General features: G+C 40.3%; 1 protein-coding gene and 2 pseudogenes across 1 annotated transcript in view; 2 read left to right on the plus strand and 1 right to left on the minus strand.

Annotated features, from left to right (window-relative positions):
- Positions 1-3373, plus strand: part of SEC24B (SEC24 homolog B, COPII coat complex component) — a 112680-nt gene extending 109307 nt beyond the window's left edge. The window contains 2 exon segments of the mRNA XM_033214970.1: positions 1378-1481; positions 2476-3373. Of these exon segments, the coding sequence (XP_033070861.1) occupies positions 1378-1481; positions 2476-2590 (219 nt within the window). The 3' untranslated portion in view covers positions 2591-3373.
- Positions 3374-16574: 13201 nt separating this feature from the next.
- On the minus strand, positions 16575-17965 carry LOC117085774 (annotated as a pseudogene).
- A 1060-nt stretch (positions 17966-19025) lies between these two features.
- Positions 19026-19986, plus strand: LOC117085775 (annotated as a pseudogene).
- The last annotated feature ends 1330 nt before the right edge of the window (positions 19987-21316 follow it).

The following is a 21316-nucleotide window of genomic DNA, read 5'->3' on the forward strand; positions in this document are numbered from 1 at the left end:
CAGGCAATTCATAAAGGAAAAATAAAGTAGAGGTCATATGAAACAATATTTAATCTCACTCATAATTAGGAAAAAATAGTAATATAGCATTTCTTTCATTTACCAGATTGTCAGAAATTTTTAAATTTGATAATAGACAATCATGTAGACAGTATAGGGCAATGGACACTGTTGAGCACTATTGGCTGGAATATATAGTACTTATGTAACCTTTTTAGAGGGCGATTTGACAGTGTCTGTTAAAATCATGTTCTTTATGACATAGTAAATTATTCTGCAAAGACTATATCCCGTAGATGTATTCATGGAAGTAGGCATATATACACACATGCTATAGTATTAAATAATAGCTGTGCATTTATTAAAAAGAATACAGTCTGGGGCACTGTGTCATGCACCTGTGGTCCCAGCTATTTGGGAGGCTAGGAGGCTGAGGCAGGAGGATTGCTTAAGCCCAGGAGTTCAGAGCTGTAGTATACTATGACTGCACTTGTGCACAGCCATTGCACTCCAGTCTGGGCGATGTAGCAAGACCCCATCTCTTAAAAAGAAAAAGAAGAAGGATACAGCCTGAAGTGAATAGTGTTCATGATATGATCCCCATTTGTATTTTCAAAACTGTTTGTATACTTAGTAATAATTTAGAAAACATCTGAAAAAATTCACATCAAAATGGAAATGGTTTTTAAAATATTGACAGGAATTACAAACATAATTATTCCAAACTTGTCTATTTAAATTTTGTTATATACTACATTTTTGAATTATTTAATTTACTGTTAATTTACTATTTAATTTACAGTTGGCTTTGAAAAAGAAAAGTAAATCTTACCTTTTTATGTATATATGTGTATAAAAAATAGACTTTTAGGTCCTTTTAAAATAGTCTTGCATATAGTTTTAAAATATATTTACATATCCACACTGTACTTTAAAATTCTTTGCCTTTAAATTAAAGGAAACATGAAATTCTCCCAGAATGGCTAATTTTAGAATAGGATATAATATATAATTGCTAAGGGAATTTGGAATTTAATGGTATCCCCCTTCATCTGAACGTTTCCTCTGGAAGAAGCATAAAGGCACCACACAATACTGGTGACATGCTAATTGTTTGTGTTTTATTGACTTAGCAAGAAAAATATAGTCAGTTAAAATGTCAGTGACATACTTGTCATTGCACATATTTTATTGACTTATCCAGAAAAATATAAACAGATTTTTCAACAGTTTAAATAATTTGTGTAGTTGCTGCTGTTGAAGCCAAGAAATAGAGTGCTGGCAGTTGGGGGTGATAGTAGGAATCATGATTTTGTTCTAATACTGCTGAAGTCTGTGAGAAAGGAAATAGTTTCCTAATTGTATTTCTTTTACCAGACACATCTTCCAGAGCTAGATACACTTTCATCAGAAAGAGCCAGATCCTTCATAACTTGGCTTAGAGACAGCAGACCATTAAGTCCAATCCTTCACATAGTAAAGTAAGTACTTTTGTAACTTAATTGTGAAGTTGTCTTTCCTGTGTAGTCTGTGGAATTGCTTGTCTTCAAAACAAACTTTAAATAGTATCAAAATATATTCTGGTGGCAAAATGTTGTTGCTTGATTTATATCCCCTGTATTCCATTTTCTGACATCTCCATATATTAGTAATTTTTAATTTTTATTTAATTTGAGATAGAGTCTCTGTCACTCAGGCTGGAGTGCAGGGCTGCTGCTATCACAGTTCACTGTAGCCTGGACCTCTCATGCTCAAGTAATCCTCCCAACTCAGACTCCCAAGTAGCTGGGACTGCAGGCACTTCCCTCCACACCTGGCTAATTGTTAATTTTTCTTTCTTTTTTTTTTTTTTTTGAGACGAAGTTTCGCTCTTGTCATCCGGGCTGGAGTGCAATGGTGCAATCTCAACCTGCTGCAACCTCTGCGTCCTGTATTCAAGCGATTCTCCTGCCTCAACCTCCCAAGTAGCTGGGATTACAGGCGCCCACCACCATGCCCAGCTAATTTTTGTATTTTTAGTAGAGACAGGGTTTCACCATTGGTGAAACACCATGACCAGGGTTTCACCAGGCTGGTCTCGAACTCCTCACCTCAGGTCATCTACCCGCCTCGGCCTCTCAAAGTGCTGGGATTACAGGCGTGAGATACCACACCCAGCCAATTTTTATTTTTTATTTTTTTATTTTTATTTTTTTAGCGATGGGGCTCTTTCTATTTTGCCTAGGCTGGTCTTGAACTCCTAGACTCAAGCAGTCCTCCCACCTTAGCCTCTTAAAGTGCTGTGATTATAGGTGTGAGCTACCATACCCAGCCCAGTAATTTTAAAATATACAGTTACTCTTTTTAGAAATATGCACTTTTATTTTATTTGTATAAATATACAGGATACAAGTGTAATTTTATGAGATAGATTGCAAAGTGGTGAAATCGGGGCTTTTAAATATGTTTAGACAAATGCCCTTTTCTTTCTTCTAGAGATGAGAGTCCTGCCAAAGCAGAATTTTTTCAGCATTTGATTGAAGACCGGACAGAAGCTGCATTTTCTTACTATGAATTTTTACTTCATGTTCAACAGCAGATTTGTAAGTGAAGTAGAATAAAATTGAATAAGAAAAAGATCTATAACCTAGGTAAAGCATAATCTGTCAGAGAAGTACGTGGGAAATTTGAAATGAAGGCATTTGTGAATACAAGATGCAACGCACAGCACTCTGTCTGAGGCTTTGGTAAAAAGTAAAGGGGAAGAAAGAACTTGACAGATCTTTTTCAACTCACATTAATGGTAACGATGATGCTGTTTCACCAAGTATATTTTGAATTGGTTTCTACACATTTCCAGTAGTATGACAGTACAGTGCTCTGTTCATTGCAAGCTGGCAAATTTATGTAGCTATGTGGAATGATATGTCATAATGTAAAATTAGATAAATTCTTTTTTCTTATAATTAATATAACATTTCTGGACTCGAACTCTGGCAAGAGATGCCAAAAGGCAGTGGTACCATGTTATTTGTTTATATGAATTACTTTTTAACAAGGAATGTTTCTTATTCATTAAATGAATTCAACATTTTCCCTGTAAAAACAATAGAGTTTCAGTACATGAACTATAGAAAAAATCTATATATAATGTACATAAATGTTACATTTGTAAAAAAAATGTAAAAATGTAACTATAGAATATGAATTGCTTAAACTGTGCTGCATTGTTGGATGACAACTCTTTTTGTCACAGTTAGAGAATGAGGTTGACTAATGCGTATTATGAATTGAGTCCACAAAGGAACACAAAACTATTTGTAATTCTGTTAAATCTTTTATGTGGATTTATTTATGATCAGCCTACTAATTAAAACTATTTCGCTTGACAGTATGGTTTGGTGATTTTTTGGGGTTTTTGTTTGTTTGCTTTTTTGTGGGGATTGGTGGATTTTTTTATATGCAGAATGTATTGAATTTACTAATTGGGGAAGTGCAGTGATACTGCATTTCAGTTAGTAATATATGTGAATCAGGCCAGGTGTGGTGGCTTATGCCTGTAATCCCAGCACTTTGGGAGGCCAAGGCGGGCAGATCACTTGAGGTCAGGAGTTCATGACCTGCCTGGCCAACATGGTGAAACCCCATCTCTGCTAAAAATACCAAAATTAGCCAAATGTGGTGGCAGGCACCTGTAATCCCAGCTACTCAGGAGGCTGAAGCAGGAGAATCGGCTGAACCTGGAGGCTGAGGTTGCAGTGAGCCAAGATCATACCACTGCACTCCAGCCTGGGCAACAGAGTGAGACTCCGTATCAAAAAGAAAGAAAAAAGTAATATATATGAATCAATACATTTTCATTAGTCTGTGGACATTACCAAGTACTTATTCTGTTTGTATTCTAAAACAAATGGTGCTACTTTCAAAAATACTCTTAATTAGTAACTATAATCTTAAATTCTTTCTCATTTGTATTAGATGTTTTTGCCTGCACACTTATAGCAAGAAAATTTTAGTAACACATGTGACTATCCCATTTATTTAACTTTAAGATTGCCATCTTGAATTTTGAAAGTGATTTTCTTCTGATCAAGAAACTTCTCATTCACTAACAGCTTATTTGCTATAAAAAACTGTTAAGGATCCATTAGATTATGTGACGTAAATTTTATTCTGTACACTATGAAAGTCCCCATCAACAAACTTTGGAAGGAAAAAGACTCTGCCAGGCATGGTGACTCATACCTATAATCCTAGCACTTTGAGGGGCCAAAGTGAGCGGATGACTTGAGCCCAGGGGTTCGAGACTAGTCTGGGCAACATGGGGGAAACCCTGTCTCTACAAAAATAGAAAAAAATTAGCCAGGGATCGTGTGCACCTGTAGTCCCACGTACTCCGGAGGCTAAGGTAGGAGGACATCCTGAGCTGAGGAGGTCAAGGCTGCAGTGAACTCTGACCACACCACCACACTCAGTCTGGGCAATAGAGTGAGGCCCTGTCTCAAAAAAAAAAAAAAAGAAAAGAAAAGAAAAAGACTTGCTGTGTGTAGTGGTTTATTTTTACTGGTTTTGTGCTTTCATGGATCTCATTTCTTTGGATAAAAAAAGTACTCTCACATTCCCTGATGGAAATTAGAGGTTAAATGACTCACCCTAAATGACTTTACTTACTAATTAGTGACAATGCTAATAGTAAAAATCCAAATGTTCTCCCTACCCACAACCTACTCCCACCCCACCCCCCACCCACAGGACCATACTTATCCCTATACCATGCTGCCTCTAGCAAGAGAGAATCTGAACATTAAGAGAAACTAAGCCAGGCATGGTGGTGCCTGCCTGCAGTCCCACCTATTCGGGAGGCTGAGGCAGAAGAATCACTTGAAACCTGGGAGGCAGAGGTTGCAGTGAGCCGAGATTGTACCACTGTACTCCAGCCTGGGCGAGAGCCAGACTCCAACTCAAAAAAAAAAAAAAGAGAAACTATAGTACTCTAAGGGCAACTAAGTACTTCAATTTCACCCTAAAAAGTATAATTCTTCTTTATAAAAGACAAAAATCTTTTGTCTTTGGATATTTTGTCACTCATTCAATAAATCTTTATAAGCATTTAATGCTTGCCAGATACTGTTCTAGGCACAAAATAAAATCCTCACTTCCACAAAGCTTATACTCTAAAGTGAGAACGTAGAAGACTGGGGAGAGGCAAAAATCATTTTATATAATTGGTAAGTGTGATGTGTAATTCTATGTAAGTATGATGAATGTTATGAAGAAAAATCTCAGAAAGGAGATGGAAAATACTGTTTTTGATAGTGACCAGGAAAGGCTCTTTTAAGAAGATGAGAGTTGAGCAGAGAGCTGAAGCCACATAGATACCTGGAACAAGAACTGTCCAAATAGGAGAACTTTGTGGTAGATGAATGTAGAGGTTACCTTCTGATTGCTCTTTTCTCTGTGAAAGAAGCAGCAGAATTATCAGCTGAAAAGGGGTAAGAGGGTTAGAGGTTTTGCAAAATAGTCTAGGAGAGTAAGATGTTGAATTTACCAGTGGTATGTAGTAGGATTGTGAGGGCCCATCTTGGGCTGTGAGTCAAACTTAAACTAATAAGCATAACTGTGCCTCTTTCCTCTAGCTATATTCAGTGCCTGGTAGAAAGTTGGATTTAACCACAGTTGGATACAAGGAATAGAGGAGGGGCAAGGGAATTTAGAATGTATACAAGGGAGTGACTCTCATTTAAGCTACAAGAGCACAAAATGGGTGATGGATAGAGATGGGTAGTGCTGGGTAGCGGGCTTAGTTGTTTGGAGGTCCCATTGAGGTTAAAGAGCTTTTAAGAGTATAGATGTCAGAAAGAATTAGTTGGACAGATAAAATGTAGTGGTTAGGATATGAAAAGCTTGGAATTGAGATTTGGGGGAAGTTTAGGTAATGACAAGACTAAGGGGAATGAGTGATTGAGATGTTATTAAAAATAACGAGGTAGGGATGTGAGAACTTAGAGCTCGGGGTTTCAAATGGATCATCTATATGATTATTAAAATTTTCCCCCCAAAAATGACAGGAATAATCCTGGGGACACGGGGACTGTAAATGATTGCAATAAGGAGGAGTGGCAAGGGGATATGCTGAGGGCGTGAGGTAGGCAAGGAGGAAGAATAATCCAGATGCCTACAGAGGAGTTGAGGGATGCCTGCCTGGGGTTTAGCATCAAACACAGCCATCCTTTGACAGGTTTGGAGGAAGATAATATCCTCAAGACAGCCAGGTTTCAGTTAGCGTGTGTGGAGACTGACATAAACCAAAATATAGTCATGACGAATAATCCTGATGGGAAGTGGATAATTCATTCTCATTGCCATCTTTTGGCCATTTGCTTTGTGAGGCAGGGAGTGTTGGGTGAGATCAAGGGGTAAGATTGTTAGGAATTCTGTGAGCTGCTTTTTCAACTAACTAAAAACAGATAGTGGTTCTTAGTGTTAGTGGTAGGGATGGGATCAGAATTTCCTGGGAGAGCTTTTTGGATACCTCAATTCATATTCACTACCTGATTAGGGACCTGGCAAGAGATACATTAAAATGCATACATTAATTATTAAAAGTATTCATACATAAATATGTATATATGTGTGTGGCAAATGCTATTGATAGCTATTACTGTTTTTGACTTGACTGTTACGTATTCAACTTGTGAGGCTAGGAAATGCACATGTTAGCAGTGTTATATTAAATAAACCGTGAGCCCTCCTCTTCTAAATATCTTCTCACTAAAATACTTTTGAAGACATAGGAAAAGATGAAAACTCACAACAAAGTTGAAAATAACATTGCAGACATTATCTAGAGAAAACTAAAACTTACTGAAAGAAGACGATTTATGAAAAAAATGAACACTCAGCCGGGTGTGATGGCTCATGCTTGTAATCCCAACACTTTGGCAGGTCGAGGTGGGAGGATCTCTTGAGGCCAGGAGTTTGAGACCAGCCTTGGCGGCATAGCAAGACCCCATCTCCATAAAAAATAAAAATAAAAAATTAGCCAGTTGTGGTGGTATGTGCCTGTAGTCCTAGCTGCCTGGGAGCCTGAGGTGAGAGGATTACTTGAGCCCAGGAGTTTGAGGCTGCAGTGAGCTACAGTTGCACCATTGTAATCCAGCCTGGATGACAGAGCAAGACTCTGTCTCAGAAAAAAAAAAAACAAATTTTTAAAGAAAAAAATTCAGAACATTCAAGCTTTGGCACGTGAAACCTAAAAAACAAAAATAGGAGATACTACATAATTCATTCATCTTTTGCCTCTGAATTCAGAGACAGGATCTGTATCAACCAGAAAATTGGTATCCTCCTCCCGTCTGCATTCTTATAATAACTGTAAGAAGTAGTACTTAATATAAAACAAGTGGGTGGGAAGTATGTATGTGTACTTGGTTTAAGTAGAGAAGGTAATCATAATCAGGGGACACAGAAGCTATTAATGTATTCATTGCCTTCAGATTATACATGGGCAGATCCAAAAATTAAAATTTTTTTTGTTTCCTTTAGTAAACAATGCACAGTTCTGTGGATTTTCATTTTTGGACCAATGAGCATTACTTACAAGTAATTACTTACTAGTAATGTTATTACTTACTAATAAGTAAATTACTAAAGACCACTAAAATGTGTTTCCACAAATGAAAATCAATGTTTTATTAGAGTTTGCTTAGGACTCTACTTATAAGATGCCTGGTTCCTGTACAAGGTTTATAATTTTGCAAGAATGCACAAAAGTGTTTATACAGGTGTTGTCACACAGCAGGTCAGACAACTGACAGAAACTATCCTACGGTCAGTACTCAAGCATTTTCTTATGAATGTATCATCCTGTTGGGAGGTGTTCATGGTTTTTCTGCTATTTTTGCATTTCAGATATGTATTATTTTAGCTTGATAGCCATTGAGATTGCTATAGATTATTTGATTTGTGTATAATGATGTATATATGCATATTTCACTATATTTTTCTAGTTTTCTATAACTGGGTTTTAAATATTTTTGGTAGAATAATATGCTTTCATTGCTAAAAATAAATACCCCTCTATATTGCTTATAATATTTTGATGATGTAGCCAGTGAATATGTGCTAATTTAAATAACTTGTATATAGAATTAAGCCAACTGCCATATTATAACTGGGTTCTTTTTAACTTAATAAGATATTGTTTTATAATATTAAATCATATGTTTAAGCTCATTCTCTTTAAAAATAAACAATAAGCAATTTCTATATGTTCCTCTCAAGTCTTTATTACTTAGGAATTTGCTTTAGAGCAGGGATTGTATTTTGGATTTTCTTTACACTTCTTATCCCACTTCACATATCCCCAGGTACTCTTCCCAAGACAGGATACATGACAGAAACACATTTAATTTAATTGAACAACTGGAAAAGCTTATTAGCCTTTCTTATAGTGGAGTCATTTCACAGTGACCCTTGGGAAATCTGTAAAACATTATACCAGTTAGGAGGACTTTTTCCCTTTTTTTTTGGAGACGGAGTCTCGCTCTGTCGCCCAGGCTGGACAGGCTGGAGCGCAGTGGCCGGATCCCAGCTCACCGCAAGCTCCGCCTCCTGGGCTCACGCCATTCTCCTGCCTCAGCCTCCCGAGTAGCTGGGACTACAGGCGTCCGCCACCTCGCCCGGCTAGATTTTTGTATTTTTTTAGTAGAGGCGGGGTTTCACCGTGTTAGCCAGGATGGTCTTGATCTCCTGACTTCGTGATCCGCCCGTCTCGGCCTCCCAAAGTGCTGGGATTACAGGCTTGAGCCACCGCGCCCGGCCTTTTTCCCATTTTTAATGAAAGTTTTTATGGATCTTTTTCCCCTATAGTCGATTTCTTTCAAATTCTGCTTCTTTGGGGCTTAGGTCTTATGACTTGCATAGTAACAACAGAAAACGCCTATTACATGCACTTCCTATGGAACCAGAAAAATTCTAATAGAATGGAAGATAACTCTTTCTCTAGCCTGTCTCCTATTAGTTATCAAAAGCTGGTGAGTAAGTAATTATGTTCAGAGTTAGGAATAATAGAGGTAAATGGAGAAATGGATGAATAAGATGTTTAAACAAGAAAGGTCAAAATTTAAAGCTGTATTTAATAACTAGGACCCTGAATACTATGTTCACAAGCAAAAAGTGGTCTTTCAAAAGGTTTTTACCAAAAATGTAATGAACCTAAATTGTCTTCATAGCATTTATGGCACTCTTTTGGGTCATAATCTGTGAGGAGTAAGGACAAAATTGGGGTGGAGAATGAGTAGGAACCAGAAGAATAACTCTGAAAGGAAAAGAAGGTAAATGTACATCATTATAGGGCCTGTTCTTTGTTCACATCCAGGCTTTGCAAATGCTGCTCCCCTGCTTGGAAAACCCTGTCTTTCATTCCCTTCCTGGCTTTCTTACCACTTCCTCCTCCTTATCCTTCGGAATTCAGCCTAGGGATCATTACCTCCTGGCAGCCTCTCCTGATGGCTCTCTCATCTGGGTTAAATACTCCTGTGTGTATCCATAACACATTCTCATCTCTACTATAGCCCCCGTCAGACTGTGTTACAATTGACATTCTCCCTCAAACATGGGAACCAGGTTTTCTTAGTCATAGTGCCCCCTATACCTGACATACAGTAGGCATTTAGTAAATGTTTGTTGAACCAGTTTTTCCCCCTTAGAGATAGGGTCTTGCTAGGCTAGAATACAGTGGTATGATCATAGCTCACTGCAGCCTCAAATTCCTGGGCTCAAGGGATCCTCCTGCTTCAGTCTCCTGAGCAGCTGGGACTATAGGCATGTACTACCATGCCTGGCTAATTATTTTTTGTAGAGACAAGATATTGCTATGTTGCCCAGGCTAATATTGAACATCTAGGCTCAAGCGATCCTTCCATCTCAGCCTCCCAAAGCACTGAGATTACAGGTGTGAGCCACTGTGTCCAGCAGAACCAATGTTATGCCAAGCTAGAGAGAAAATGCATTGAAGACCTGTGAATAAAAATAAAGACAGTTTCAGTTGGATAAGAGGAGAAACATACTATAATACACTAGATAGAAATTGAAAGAAAATCTGGCATAGAATGAGAATGGTGCCAGAAGATGGATAATAAACCTTACGAAAATTCAGGAGTATACCACCTTTGAAGTTGAGTTTCAGTGGTCTGGAGCATGTTGCAAGATCCTCACTAATACAGAAGACAAGTTGCAAGTTGCTGCTCCCTGTGCCACTTTCCACAATGCGAGGCACAATGCTTGGTGGCTTTTTTTTTTTTTTTTTTGGAAGCTATGTATACAACATTTCAGTGTGCTACTGTACTCCATAACCAAGTAACTTGTAAGGCTGCCAATCTGAGGTGTGGTTAGAGCAAAAGAAGGCTCTACATCAACTCAGACTTCAGTGCAAACTGTTTTGCCACTTGGGCTTTATTGACGCAGCAGATCCAACTCGACAGGGTCTGTGGCAAATACAAATGCCATAACAAGCCTCAACCGGAGAGTCAGACTTCTCTAGGGTTTTAGAGCAGAGCCATGCCCTCTTCTGCAAAAACAAAAACAAAAAACAAAAAAACTTACCTTTGTGAGAGTAGCTCTTAGATTGTTATTGAGCTGTCTAGTATAGGATGTCGAATGTCCTTGGGATCTATGCTGACCAGTGTGAACCAAGCAGTAGGAGTGAATATGCACAGTAGCGACCTATCGTTAAGTGGCAGCTTAACATTAGTATGTAAGGGATCAGGCTCAGCAGATCCTAAAGTCAGTTGCATGAGCAGGCAGCTCCGACTCATGACATTGCTTCCTTTCCCTGCATTCACATTTATGGCCTCATGGGGATGTTTTTCTATAATCAGTTAAGGGAGAAACTAAAACCTGAATTTAAGACAAAGTGCTGGCATCAACTGGTCTGCTATAGTATTAGTCTAATAATAAATCCTCTTTTTGGGCAAAACTTCAAGCAGTACAATGATTGACACTCTATGAGATGTAGATCTCAAAAGATGTAGATCTATGTAGCTTCATAGGCAATGGCAAATGACTAGATGACAAAGGTCTTGGCAGGAACAGGATTAGAAAATTGGTGACAAGGAGGTTTGGAGAAGAGGGATTTGAATGAACTTCACGAAATGGACACAGCACATGAGATAGTTGTGTCCCATATCAATGCACCCCAAAGGGCATCTGCAGCAAAATTTGTCCATCTCAATCAGGTGGAGAAGGTGACCCATCCTGTGAATGTCAGCCTCTTTCTGTAGCCACCCCAGCATTTGCTCAATGGTTCATGTACAAAGTTACCATACTTGTAAGGATAGAAGCTATATGTGGGCTAAATATTATGGATGTCCCTTCACCAAGGCTGATCTGGCTACTGCCACTGTTATTTCTAAGCATTGTCAGCTGAGACCTACTTTGATTCCTCAATATGGCATCATTCCTTGGGGAAAACTGGTAGCCACCTGATATGTTGATTACATTGTACCCCTTTGATATGGAGCATTTGTCCTCAATGGAATAGACACACAATCTGGATATGGATTTGCCTGCCCAGATTGCAGTGTTTCTGCTACCACCACCATCTGTGGGCTTACAGAATGCCTTCATCATTGCCATATGACCTCCACAACATTGCTTCTGATCAAGGAACTCATAGCAAAAGAAGTGTGTTAATGGGAATTCACTGCTGTTACTACAACCTGTCACCCTGATATGGTTTGATTTTGTGTCCCTGCCCAAATCTCATGTAATCCCCAAGGTTGGAGGAGGGGCCTGCTGTGAGGTGATTGGATTGGATCATAGGGGCAGATTTCCCCCTTGCTGTTCTTGTGATAGTGAGTTCTCATGAGATCAGGTTGATTAAAAGTGTGTAGCACCTACCCCTGATTTCTCTTCCTCCTCCTCTGGTCATGTAAGACATACCTGCTTCCCCTTAGCCTTTGGCCATGATTGTATGTTTCCTGGGGCCTCCCCAGCCATGCTTCCTGTACAGCCTGTGGAATTATGAGTCAGTTAAGCCTTTTCTTTATAAATTACCCAGTCTCAAGTAATTCTTTATAGCAATGCAGGAACAGACTACTACAGACCCCCCAAAGCAGCTGACCTGGCAGAAAGGTGGAATGTTCTTCTGAAGACTCAGTTATGGTGATGGTTGGAGTATCATCCTACAGGATACAGTATAGGCTTTGAATAAGCAACCAACATTTTTCTCCTGTAGCCAGACACACAGGTCTGAGAATCAAGAATTGAAAGTGAAATCATCCCCTTAATATAGTCCCTGAATTTTAGGGTCTTAGTTTACAAAGGAGAGATGCTTAGTTCTCAAAGGGACACAGCGTCGTTCCAGCTGTATTGGAAGTTATGAGTATTACCTAGCCATTTTGGGCTCCTTCTGTCAACAACCAGAAGGAGAATCGTCTGGATTATGAAGAGGAATTGATTTGCCGTGACATAACTGGGCAAGGAGGACTATGTCTAGAGGATTTTTCCAGAGTGCCTCTTAATACTTCTATGTTCAGTACTAAAAGTTAATGAAATATAACAGCCTAGTAAAAGAATGGATCACTGATGATTTAAACTTTTCAAACGTAAGATTTGCATCTCCCACCAGGTAAAGAATGCCAACCAACCAACATTCCATACTGTGCTGAAGGGATATTGGAAGACAATCTGAGAGGCATAATGGGAATAAATTTGATAGTGAAAAAGAATTCAGTTCTAGCACTAGATCTGTCACAGTATGTTAGACTGACTGTAATAGAAAGAATATGGGTTTGCAAGCCAAACAGCAAAATTTGAATTATAGTTCCTCTGTTAGCTGTGTGACCTGGGGCAAGTCTCTAAACTTCTCTGAGCCTTCATATCCCTACTAGAGCTATCCTTCATATCCCTACCAGATATGAAGGATATCCCTTCATATCCCTACTAGAGAATAATAGTTCCTTGGTAAGAGTTTTGTGAGAATTATATGGAACGAGTATGTAAAGTTTCCTGTGCAGCACCCGGCTTGTAGTAAATACTTGATAAATGGCAGTCAATGTCTTAACAAAATAACAGCACAACAGTAAGATAATACTCCCACATTGAGCCTGCCCTTTGCCCTCCTATCACTTTCCACCTTCACTGAAATTATTCCACACTGGACATGGAAAACCAAAATATTATCATGTGGGCTGCTGCCACCTCCACTGTTTACTGTGATCGATGTATTAACTACACTTTTTTGCTTCAGACTATCCAGTACAGATGGGTATACAGAAAGAAGCAAGTAGTCGTAGTTCATTACATGTACATACCATCAGACTTCAAAACTCGATGCTCACCAGTAAGCCACAATTGTGGGGTTTTTGTTTTTGTTTTTTGTTTGTTTGTTTTGCTATCAGGTTTATTCTAAAAAGACAATCTCAGGCTTTTGACCTATCTGTTTATTAAAATAGTGGTTATGACCTCTTAAACTTCTGAGCCTGTATACATGGTGTGCCTCCTGCTAAGAACTCATCTTGGCCGGGCGCGGTGGCTCAAGCCTGTAATCCCAGCACTTTGGGAGGCCGAGACGGGCGGATCACGAGGTCAGGAGATCGAGACCATCCTGGCTAACACGGTGAAACCCCGTCTCTACTAAAAAATACAAAAAAATTAGCCGGGCGAGGTGGCGGGCGCCTGTAGTCCCAGCTACTCGGGAGGTTGAGGCAGGAGAATGGCGTAAACCCAGGAGGCAGAGCTTGCAGTGAGCTGAGATCCGGCCACTGCACTCCAGCCTGGGCGACAGAGCGAGACTCCGTCTCAAAAAAAAAAAAACAAAAAACCAAAAAACTCATCTTTACTTTTTTATCTGGTTTGCTGCTCTTCCTCCTTCAGTTATTAGTGTATACTGATGCCAACCTGTCCCTTACCACTAGCCTAGGCGGGGTCTCCCTGCTGTATATTCCCATACGCCCTTATAGTTTTCCTATTAAAACCTTTATGTCACTTTACTTAATTACTTGTTCACTAGGTGAACAAGCTTCCCCACTAGGTTCTGTGTAAGTAAGAACACAGAACTCATCTTTAAAAAAAAAAAATTCTTAAGTCTCAATTTTTAAAATAATTTTTATTTTTATTTCAATAGTTTTGGGGGGTACAGGTGGTTTTGGTTACATGGATAAGTCCTTTAGTGGTGATTTCTGCGATTTTCATGCACCCATCACCATCACCCAAGCAGTATACACTGTACCTAATATGTAGTCTTTTTTGTTGTTGTTTTTGTTTGTTTGTTTTTTTGTTTTGTGAGTTGGAGTCTTGCTCTGTCACCCAGGCTGGAGTGCAGTAGTGCAATCTCAGCTCACTGCAACCTCTGCCTCCCAGATTCAAGTGGTTCTCATGCCTCAGGCACCCGAGTAACTGGGACTACGGGCACACACCACCACGCCCAGCTAATTTTTTGTATTTTTAGTAGAGACGGGGTTTCGCCATGTTGGCCAGGCTGGTCTTGAACTCCGGGCCTCAAGCAATCCACCCACCCCGGCCTCCCAAAGTGCTAGGACTACAGGCACGAGCCACCGCGCTTGGCCCCAATATGTAGTCTTTTATCCCACCCAACCTTCCCCCCACCTGAATCCCCAAAGTACATTATATCATTCTTACATCTTTGCATCCTCATAGCTTAGCCCCCACTTATAAGCTAGAACATACTATATTTGGTTTTCCATTCTGGAGTCACTTCACTTAGAATAATGGCCCCCAACTCCATCTAAGTGCTACAAAGGACATTATTTTGTTCTTTTTATGGCTGAGTAGTATTCCATGGTGTGTGTGTGTATGTGTGTATGTGTATGTGTGTGATATAAATATATATATACCACATTTTCTTATTTACTCATTGGTGATGGGCATTCAAGTTTGTTCCATGTTTTTGCAGTTGCAAATTGTGCTGCTATAAACGTGTGTGCAGGTGTCTTTTTCATATGATGACTTCTTCCTTTGTGTAGATACCCAGTAGTGGGATAGCGGGATTGAATGGTAGATCTACTTTTAATTCTTTAAGGAATCTCTATACTGTTTTCCATAGTGGTTGGACTAGTTTACATTACCACCAGCAGTATAAAAGTGTTTTCACCCCATCCACACCAACATCTATTGTTTTTTCACTTCTTAATTATGGCTATTCTTGCAGGAGTAAGTTGATATCTCATTGTGGTTTTAATTTGCGTTTCCCTGATAATTAGTGATGTTGAGCATTTTTTGACATTTGTGGGCTGTTTGTATATCTTCTTTTGAGAATTGTCTATTCACATCCTTTGTCCACTTTTTGATGGGATTATTTGTGTTTTTCTTTTTTTTTTTTTTTTTTTTTTTTTGAGACGGAGTCTCGCTCTGCCGCTCAGGCTGGAGTGCAGTGGCCAGATCTCAGCTCACTGCAAGCTCCGCCTCCCGGGTTCACGCCATTCTCCTGCCTCAGCCTCCCGAGTAGCTGGGACTACAGGCGCCCGCCACCTCGCCCGGCTAGTTTTTTGTATTTTTTTAGTAGAGACGGGGTTTCACCGTATTAGCCAGGATGGTCTCGATCTCCTGACCTCGTGATCCGCCCGTCTCGGCCTCCCAAAGTGCTGGGATTACAGGCTTGAGCCACCGCGCCCGGCCTATTTGTGTTTTTCTTGTTGATTTGTTTGAGTTCTTTGTAGATTCTGGATATTAGTCCTTTGTCAAATACAGTTTGTGAATACAGAAACTCATCTTTTTTATTCATCACTCTACCATCAGCCTAGAACAGTGTCTGGCAAATCCTCATGTACTACTAACCACAAGTTTGTGTGTTTCTATTATTTTTAAAGGTGGTTGTAGTTTTGTTTTTTTTTTTTTCTTTGAGACAGAGTCTCGTTCTGTCACCCAGGCTGGAGTGCAATGGAGTGATCTCGGCTCACTGCAACCTCCGCCTCCCTGGTTCAAGTGATTCTCCTGTCTCAGCCTCCCGAGTAGCTGGTATTACAGGTGCACACCACCATGCCTGGCTAATTTTTTGTATTTTATTAGAGACGAGGTTTCACCGTGTTGCCCAGGCTGGTCTCAAACTCCTGAGCTCAGGCAATCCACCTACCTCGGTCTCCCAAAGTGCTGGGATTATAGGCGTGAGCCACTGCGCCCGGCCTAAAAGTGGTTGTAGTTTTAAAGTCCTGTTTTATTATTGATCTATTAAGTTTATTCAGCAGATATTTGAGAACCTACTACTTAGGTGCTGGTGATAGAGTAGTGAACAAAACAGACAAGGTCTCTTCTGTCATGGAGCTTACATTCCAGTTGGGGGAGACAGATTTTAAAATTATGTAATATGTCAGGTAATGATTAAATGCTGAGGGGGGAAAAAAAGCAGATAAGGGCTAACTAGCAGGAAGTAGAAGTTAATACAACCAACCGCATCTCAGCTCACTGCAACCTCCGCCTGCTGGGTTCATGCGATTCTCCTGCCTCAGTCTCCCGAGTAGCTGAGATTACAGGTGCCTGCCACCGTGCCCAGATAATTTTTGTATTTTTTTAGTGGAGACGGGGTTTCACCATGTTGGCCAGGCTGGTCTTGAACTCCTGACCTCAGGTGATTCACCCGCGTTGGCCTCCCAAAGTGCTGGGATTACAGGCGTGAGCCACTGCACCCAGCCAACACCATTTTTAAAGAGTTTTTTCTTCTTTTTTTTTTAAACAAGAGAAAATAGATACATGTTGGTCAGTGCTAACTGTCCATATTCACATAGACACACAGTGTACTTTCTGAGCCCAACATACAGAGAAAGGAGGCAAGAAGCTAGAATTCTATGCACTGCTACCCAGCTTCCAGCAGAGCGAAGGGAACAGGTTTTTCTTTTTTCCCACAGAGCTCGGTGGTGTTGATTCCATACAGTTTTTATTCAGGCAGGAAGGGATAAAAATGAATTTCAAACAGAAAGGGGTAAAGACTCTTATTGTATTCTGCTCAAGGTATTTCCCCCAAATAAGTGTAGAAAAAGGAGACCTCAAGAATAAGGTTTTTGCACAAGAGGCAAAAACAAAACAAAACAGACTACAACTTGCCCCCAGGGGCTGGATAAAATTTAAAAGGGGGAAGGTTGGAATCCATCAGTGTTCTATTAGTCATCTCTTTCATCCTCCTGTCCTTCCTCCCCTTCATCATCATCATCTTCACCTTCATCTTCATCCCCTTCTTCATCAGTGTCTTCTAATCCTTCCTCCTCCTCCTCATTATCATCTTCTTCTCCTTCATCATCCATATCGGGAACCAAGTAGTACTGTAATGGGTTTGGCCAAATACCACCTTTAATGTCCTCTCCTAAGTCATCGGCCCTGCATCAGAATGGTCAGTAAACCAGGTCAAGAAGCTCTCTGGTGCCTCATGCTGCCTCTTCCTGCTGGCTTTATTCTGCATTTGACTTAAATGTTTAGTCACATCCTTTCCAGACTTCCATTTGATTTCAGTGGACTTTGAAGATGGATTAACTCTCATTCAGATTAAATTCTTTGAAGAGAACTTTATTTTCAAAGTAAGGATTTTCATCAAAATAAAAATCTACTCTGTAACCTGATTTAATATCTTCAAATTCTGTCACTTCAACTCTGGTCAAATAATGCAATGCCTCTTCGTTTTCGTTTCCCACCAGTGCAGAAACTTGTGGATGATTGCCAAACGTTGTTACCCCAAAACTTAGGATTTTGGAGATCAATTCTGACCTCTTCTAAAAAAATGGTTGGCAGAGTTTGTTATATTTCTGTTTTACTTTCAAAATCTCCTCAATGTCTTGTTCATTAAGTCTGTCTATTTCATTTTGTATTTATCAATGTGTTCAATTGCTTCTTGCTGTTCTTTTTTGCCCTTCTTCAGCAAGCCTACAGAGGCCGAAGTCTCCTCTGGTTGCAGAGCAGGAGGTGGTCTTGGTGTCTTCTTTTGAGACAGGAGGGGAGACTGGCATTTGGGGGCCATGCTGCTAGGGAAGCCCAAGAACCAGACCACCAGTCTCCTTGCTCTTCAGGAAGCAGGCAGAAAACTCTAATTTCTTGTATTTAATTTCATGAACATAGCTTATATGTTAGCAAGTTTAAGGTCACTTTTGAGATTCCCTTTGAGGCCTACCATGTGGTCATTACATTGTGAATCATCCATATGTGTTTGAAATAATGTGTACTCTCATTTGGGTACAGAGTTCTTTATGACTCTATTAGAAATGGAGGTCCAGGACCTGGAGGCAGAATAGAGAAAGGAATATCCTCCTCTATTTACCATTAAAATTCAATCAAAGTGGGAGGCCCAATGGATAACAGGAGTATTCCTAGAAGCCATTCCTACATGGGCATGACTAGCAATATCTTAACGAGACATGGAAATGACCGTGAACCGCACAAAAATATCCCACTAAACCCAAAGTAAATGTATCTCCAGCTCAGCTTGCTCTTTGCTTCCTAGAGAGACGGAAAGTAGATTAGTAGTTGCCTGGGGCTGGGGGTAAGGATGGAGAGTGATGCAAATGAGCCTGAGGAATCTTTCTAGAGTGATGGAAATGTTCTAATTGATTGTGGTGACGGGTTGCATAACTCTGTAAATTTGCCAAAAATAACTTTTAATAAGTCAAAATTATGTAGATCATACTTTAATAGAGCTGTTTACAAATTTTTTTTGAAAGCGAGATCAGAGATTCAAATGTGAAAAGGCTGTGACATATAATACTTATGAACTAGCTCACACTGAGTAATCGTTTTGTCTCATCAAGAGTCCTTCAAGCCTGTAATCCCAGCACTTTGGGAGGCCGAGACGGGCGGATCACAAGATCAGGAGATCGAGACCATCCTGGCGAATATATCCCCGTCTCTACTAAAAATACAAAAAAAAACTAGCCGGGTGAGGTGGCGGGCGCCTGTAGTCCCAGCTACTTGGGAGGCTGAGGCAGGAGAATGGCGGGAACCCGGGAGGCGGAGCTTGCAGTGAGCTGAGATCTGGCCACTGCACTCCAGCCTGGGCGACAGAGCAAGACTCCGCCTCAAAAAAAAAAAAAAGAAAAAAAAAAAAGAGTCCTATATACTGTGGGAAAGTTTGTCGTGCACCCAAAACATCTATGTGTGCTGAGCGATTTTGTGGACAGTGCCTCCCCGGTAAACCCGCTCTGTCTGCAGTGTCCGGAGCTTCTCCCACAGCCGTTTGCTGATCCCACCTTTGTGGCCAGATTCTGTGCTGCAAAATGGACATCTCCTCCTCCTCTTCTCCAATCCCCTTCTTCCTAATAAAACTCTTTTCTGGAGAAGCTGAGGTCAACATCAAATTTCAAATATTTAAAGTGGATACAAAACTATTTCAACAATGCAGACTATTAGGTGCATTGTTGTGGTCAATGGAGTTGTTGGTAAAACATGTCTCCTGATATCCTACACAACAAATTTCCAACCTAATAGGTACAGACTGTTTTCGACAACTATGCATTCACAGTTAGGATTGGTGCAGAGCCATATACTCCTGGACTTTTAATACTGCCGGGCAAGAAGATTATGATAGATTATAACTGCAGAGTTATCCACAACAGATATATTTCTAGTCTGTTTCTCAGTGGTCTCTCCATGTTCATTTTAAAGTATGAAAGAAAAGTGAGGGCCTGAGATAACTCACCACTGCCCAAAGACTCCTTTCTTGCTTGTCATGACCCAAATTGATCTCGGAGATGATCCGTCTATTATTGAGAAAATTACCAAAAACAAACAGAAGCCTATCACTTCAGAGACTGCCGAAAAGCCAGCCCACAACCTGAAGGCTGTCAACTGTATGGACGGTCCTGCACCCACACAGCAAGACCTAAAGAATGGATTTGACAAAGCAATATTGGCTGACCTGGAGCCTCCAGAACTGAAGAAGAGCTGCAAGTCTATGCTGCTGTGAACATCTCTCCAGAGCCCTTTCTGCACAGCTGGTGTAGGCATCATACTAAAAGCAATGTTTAAATCAAACCAAAGATTAAACATTAAAATTCATTTCTGCAACAATGACAAATACCCTGCACCAACCCACACGCATCCGTGTGAGACAGGGATTATAGGTATGGCCCCCTTCTCCCTCCCAATGCTAGTTACTTCTGAGTAATTGTGTATTGTTAGAAAAGTGATCAGTACTCATTTTTGGTTTTTGTTTCAAAAAACAGTTTTGTTTTTACTTAAAAGCAAGGCATGCTTGTGATGATTGTAACAGACTAATCGGAATTGTTGAAGCTGCTCCCTGAGTCCATTCTGCAGGGTAATCTGGGACATCTTAGTGGGGTTTTATTTTTTCTCTTTTTTGGAGGAGGAGTGTTTATAGGGTTGTTTTTTTTTTTTTTTGAGACGGAGTCTCACTCTGCCGCCCAGGCTGGAGTGCTGTGGCCGGATCTCAGCTCACTGCAAGCTCGGCCTCCCGGGTTCACGCCATTCTCCTGCCTCAGCCTCCCGAGTAGCTGGGACTACAGGCGCCCGCCACCTCGCCCGGCTAATTTTTTTGTATTTTTTAGTAGAGACGGGGTTTCACCGTGTTAGCCAGGATGGTCTCGATCTCCTGACCTCGTGATCCACCCGTCTCGGCCTCCCAAAGTGCTGGGATTACAGGCTTGAGCCACTGCGCCCGGCCTATAGGGTTTGTTTTTTAGTCCTTTTTCTTTTCTTTCTTTCTTTCTTTCTTTTTTTTTTTTTGATTCATTAACTAGTGGTTAGTCCTTAAGAGGAGAAGTGTGGATTGAGTCCATATTCGACTTCTTATATCTAGCTTAAAAAACATGTTCCCTATATGGGGTGCTTTTAGGAAAGAATATAGTAAATGCCTTATTTAATAACATACTCCTTTTTGAAAGTCACCCTTTCTCTCCACCCTTGAGTAGGCTCAGTGTTTGATGAAACTCATGAAAGTGGGTGGAAATTGTCTTGCCCCTGTTCTTTTCGGGGATGCACTAAATATGTGACTGTGACTTTCAAGGAAATTTGTTTGCCAGTTGCTGATTTTTGCAGAAGTTAATTTCTAACTTCTTTCACTGATGAATAAAGAAAAGTATTGCACTTTTGAAATGCAACAACTGGATTGAGTTTGTAACTTAAAAAACATTTTCCCCCGTCAGTCATTGTCTTATATTGCTTATTATAGATTTGCAATCAATAGTATATGATGTTTCTAGAATGCAGCTGAAGACCTGGTATGTAGAGGGAATGTGAAGAGCGGTACCAGAAGACCGACATCTATAGAATGATTCACAGCCTCTCAAGTTACAAGGATGGAGACCTGCTTCATGAAGAAGCTGCGGTGTAGTGGGGATGGATAGAACACTTAACAACATGAGGTCAGGGGAATCCCCTCACT

The sequence above is a fragment of the Trachypithecus francoisi genome, unplaced genomic scaffold (assembly GCF_009764315.1).
Source record: "Trachypithecus francoisi isolate TF-2019V2 unplaced genomic scaffold, Tfra_2.0 Lachesis_group1, whole genome shotgun sequence".
NCBI classification, from domain to species: Eukaryota; Metazoa; Chordata; class Mammalia; order Primates; family Cercopithecidae; genus Trachypithecus; species Trachypithecus francoisi.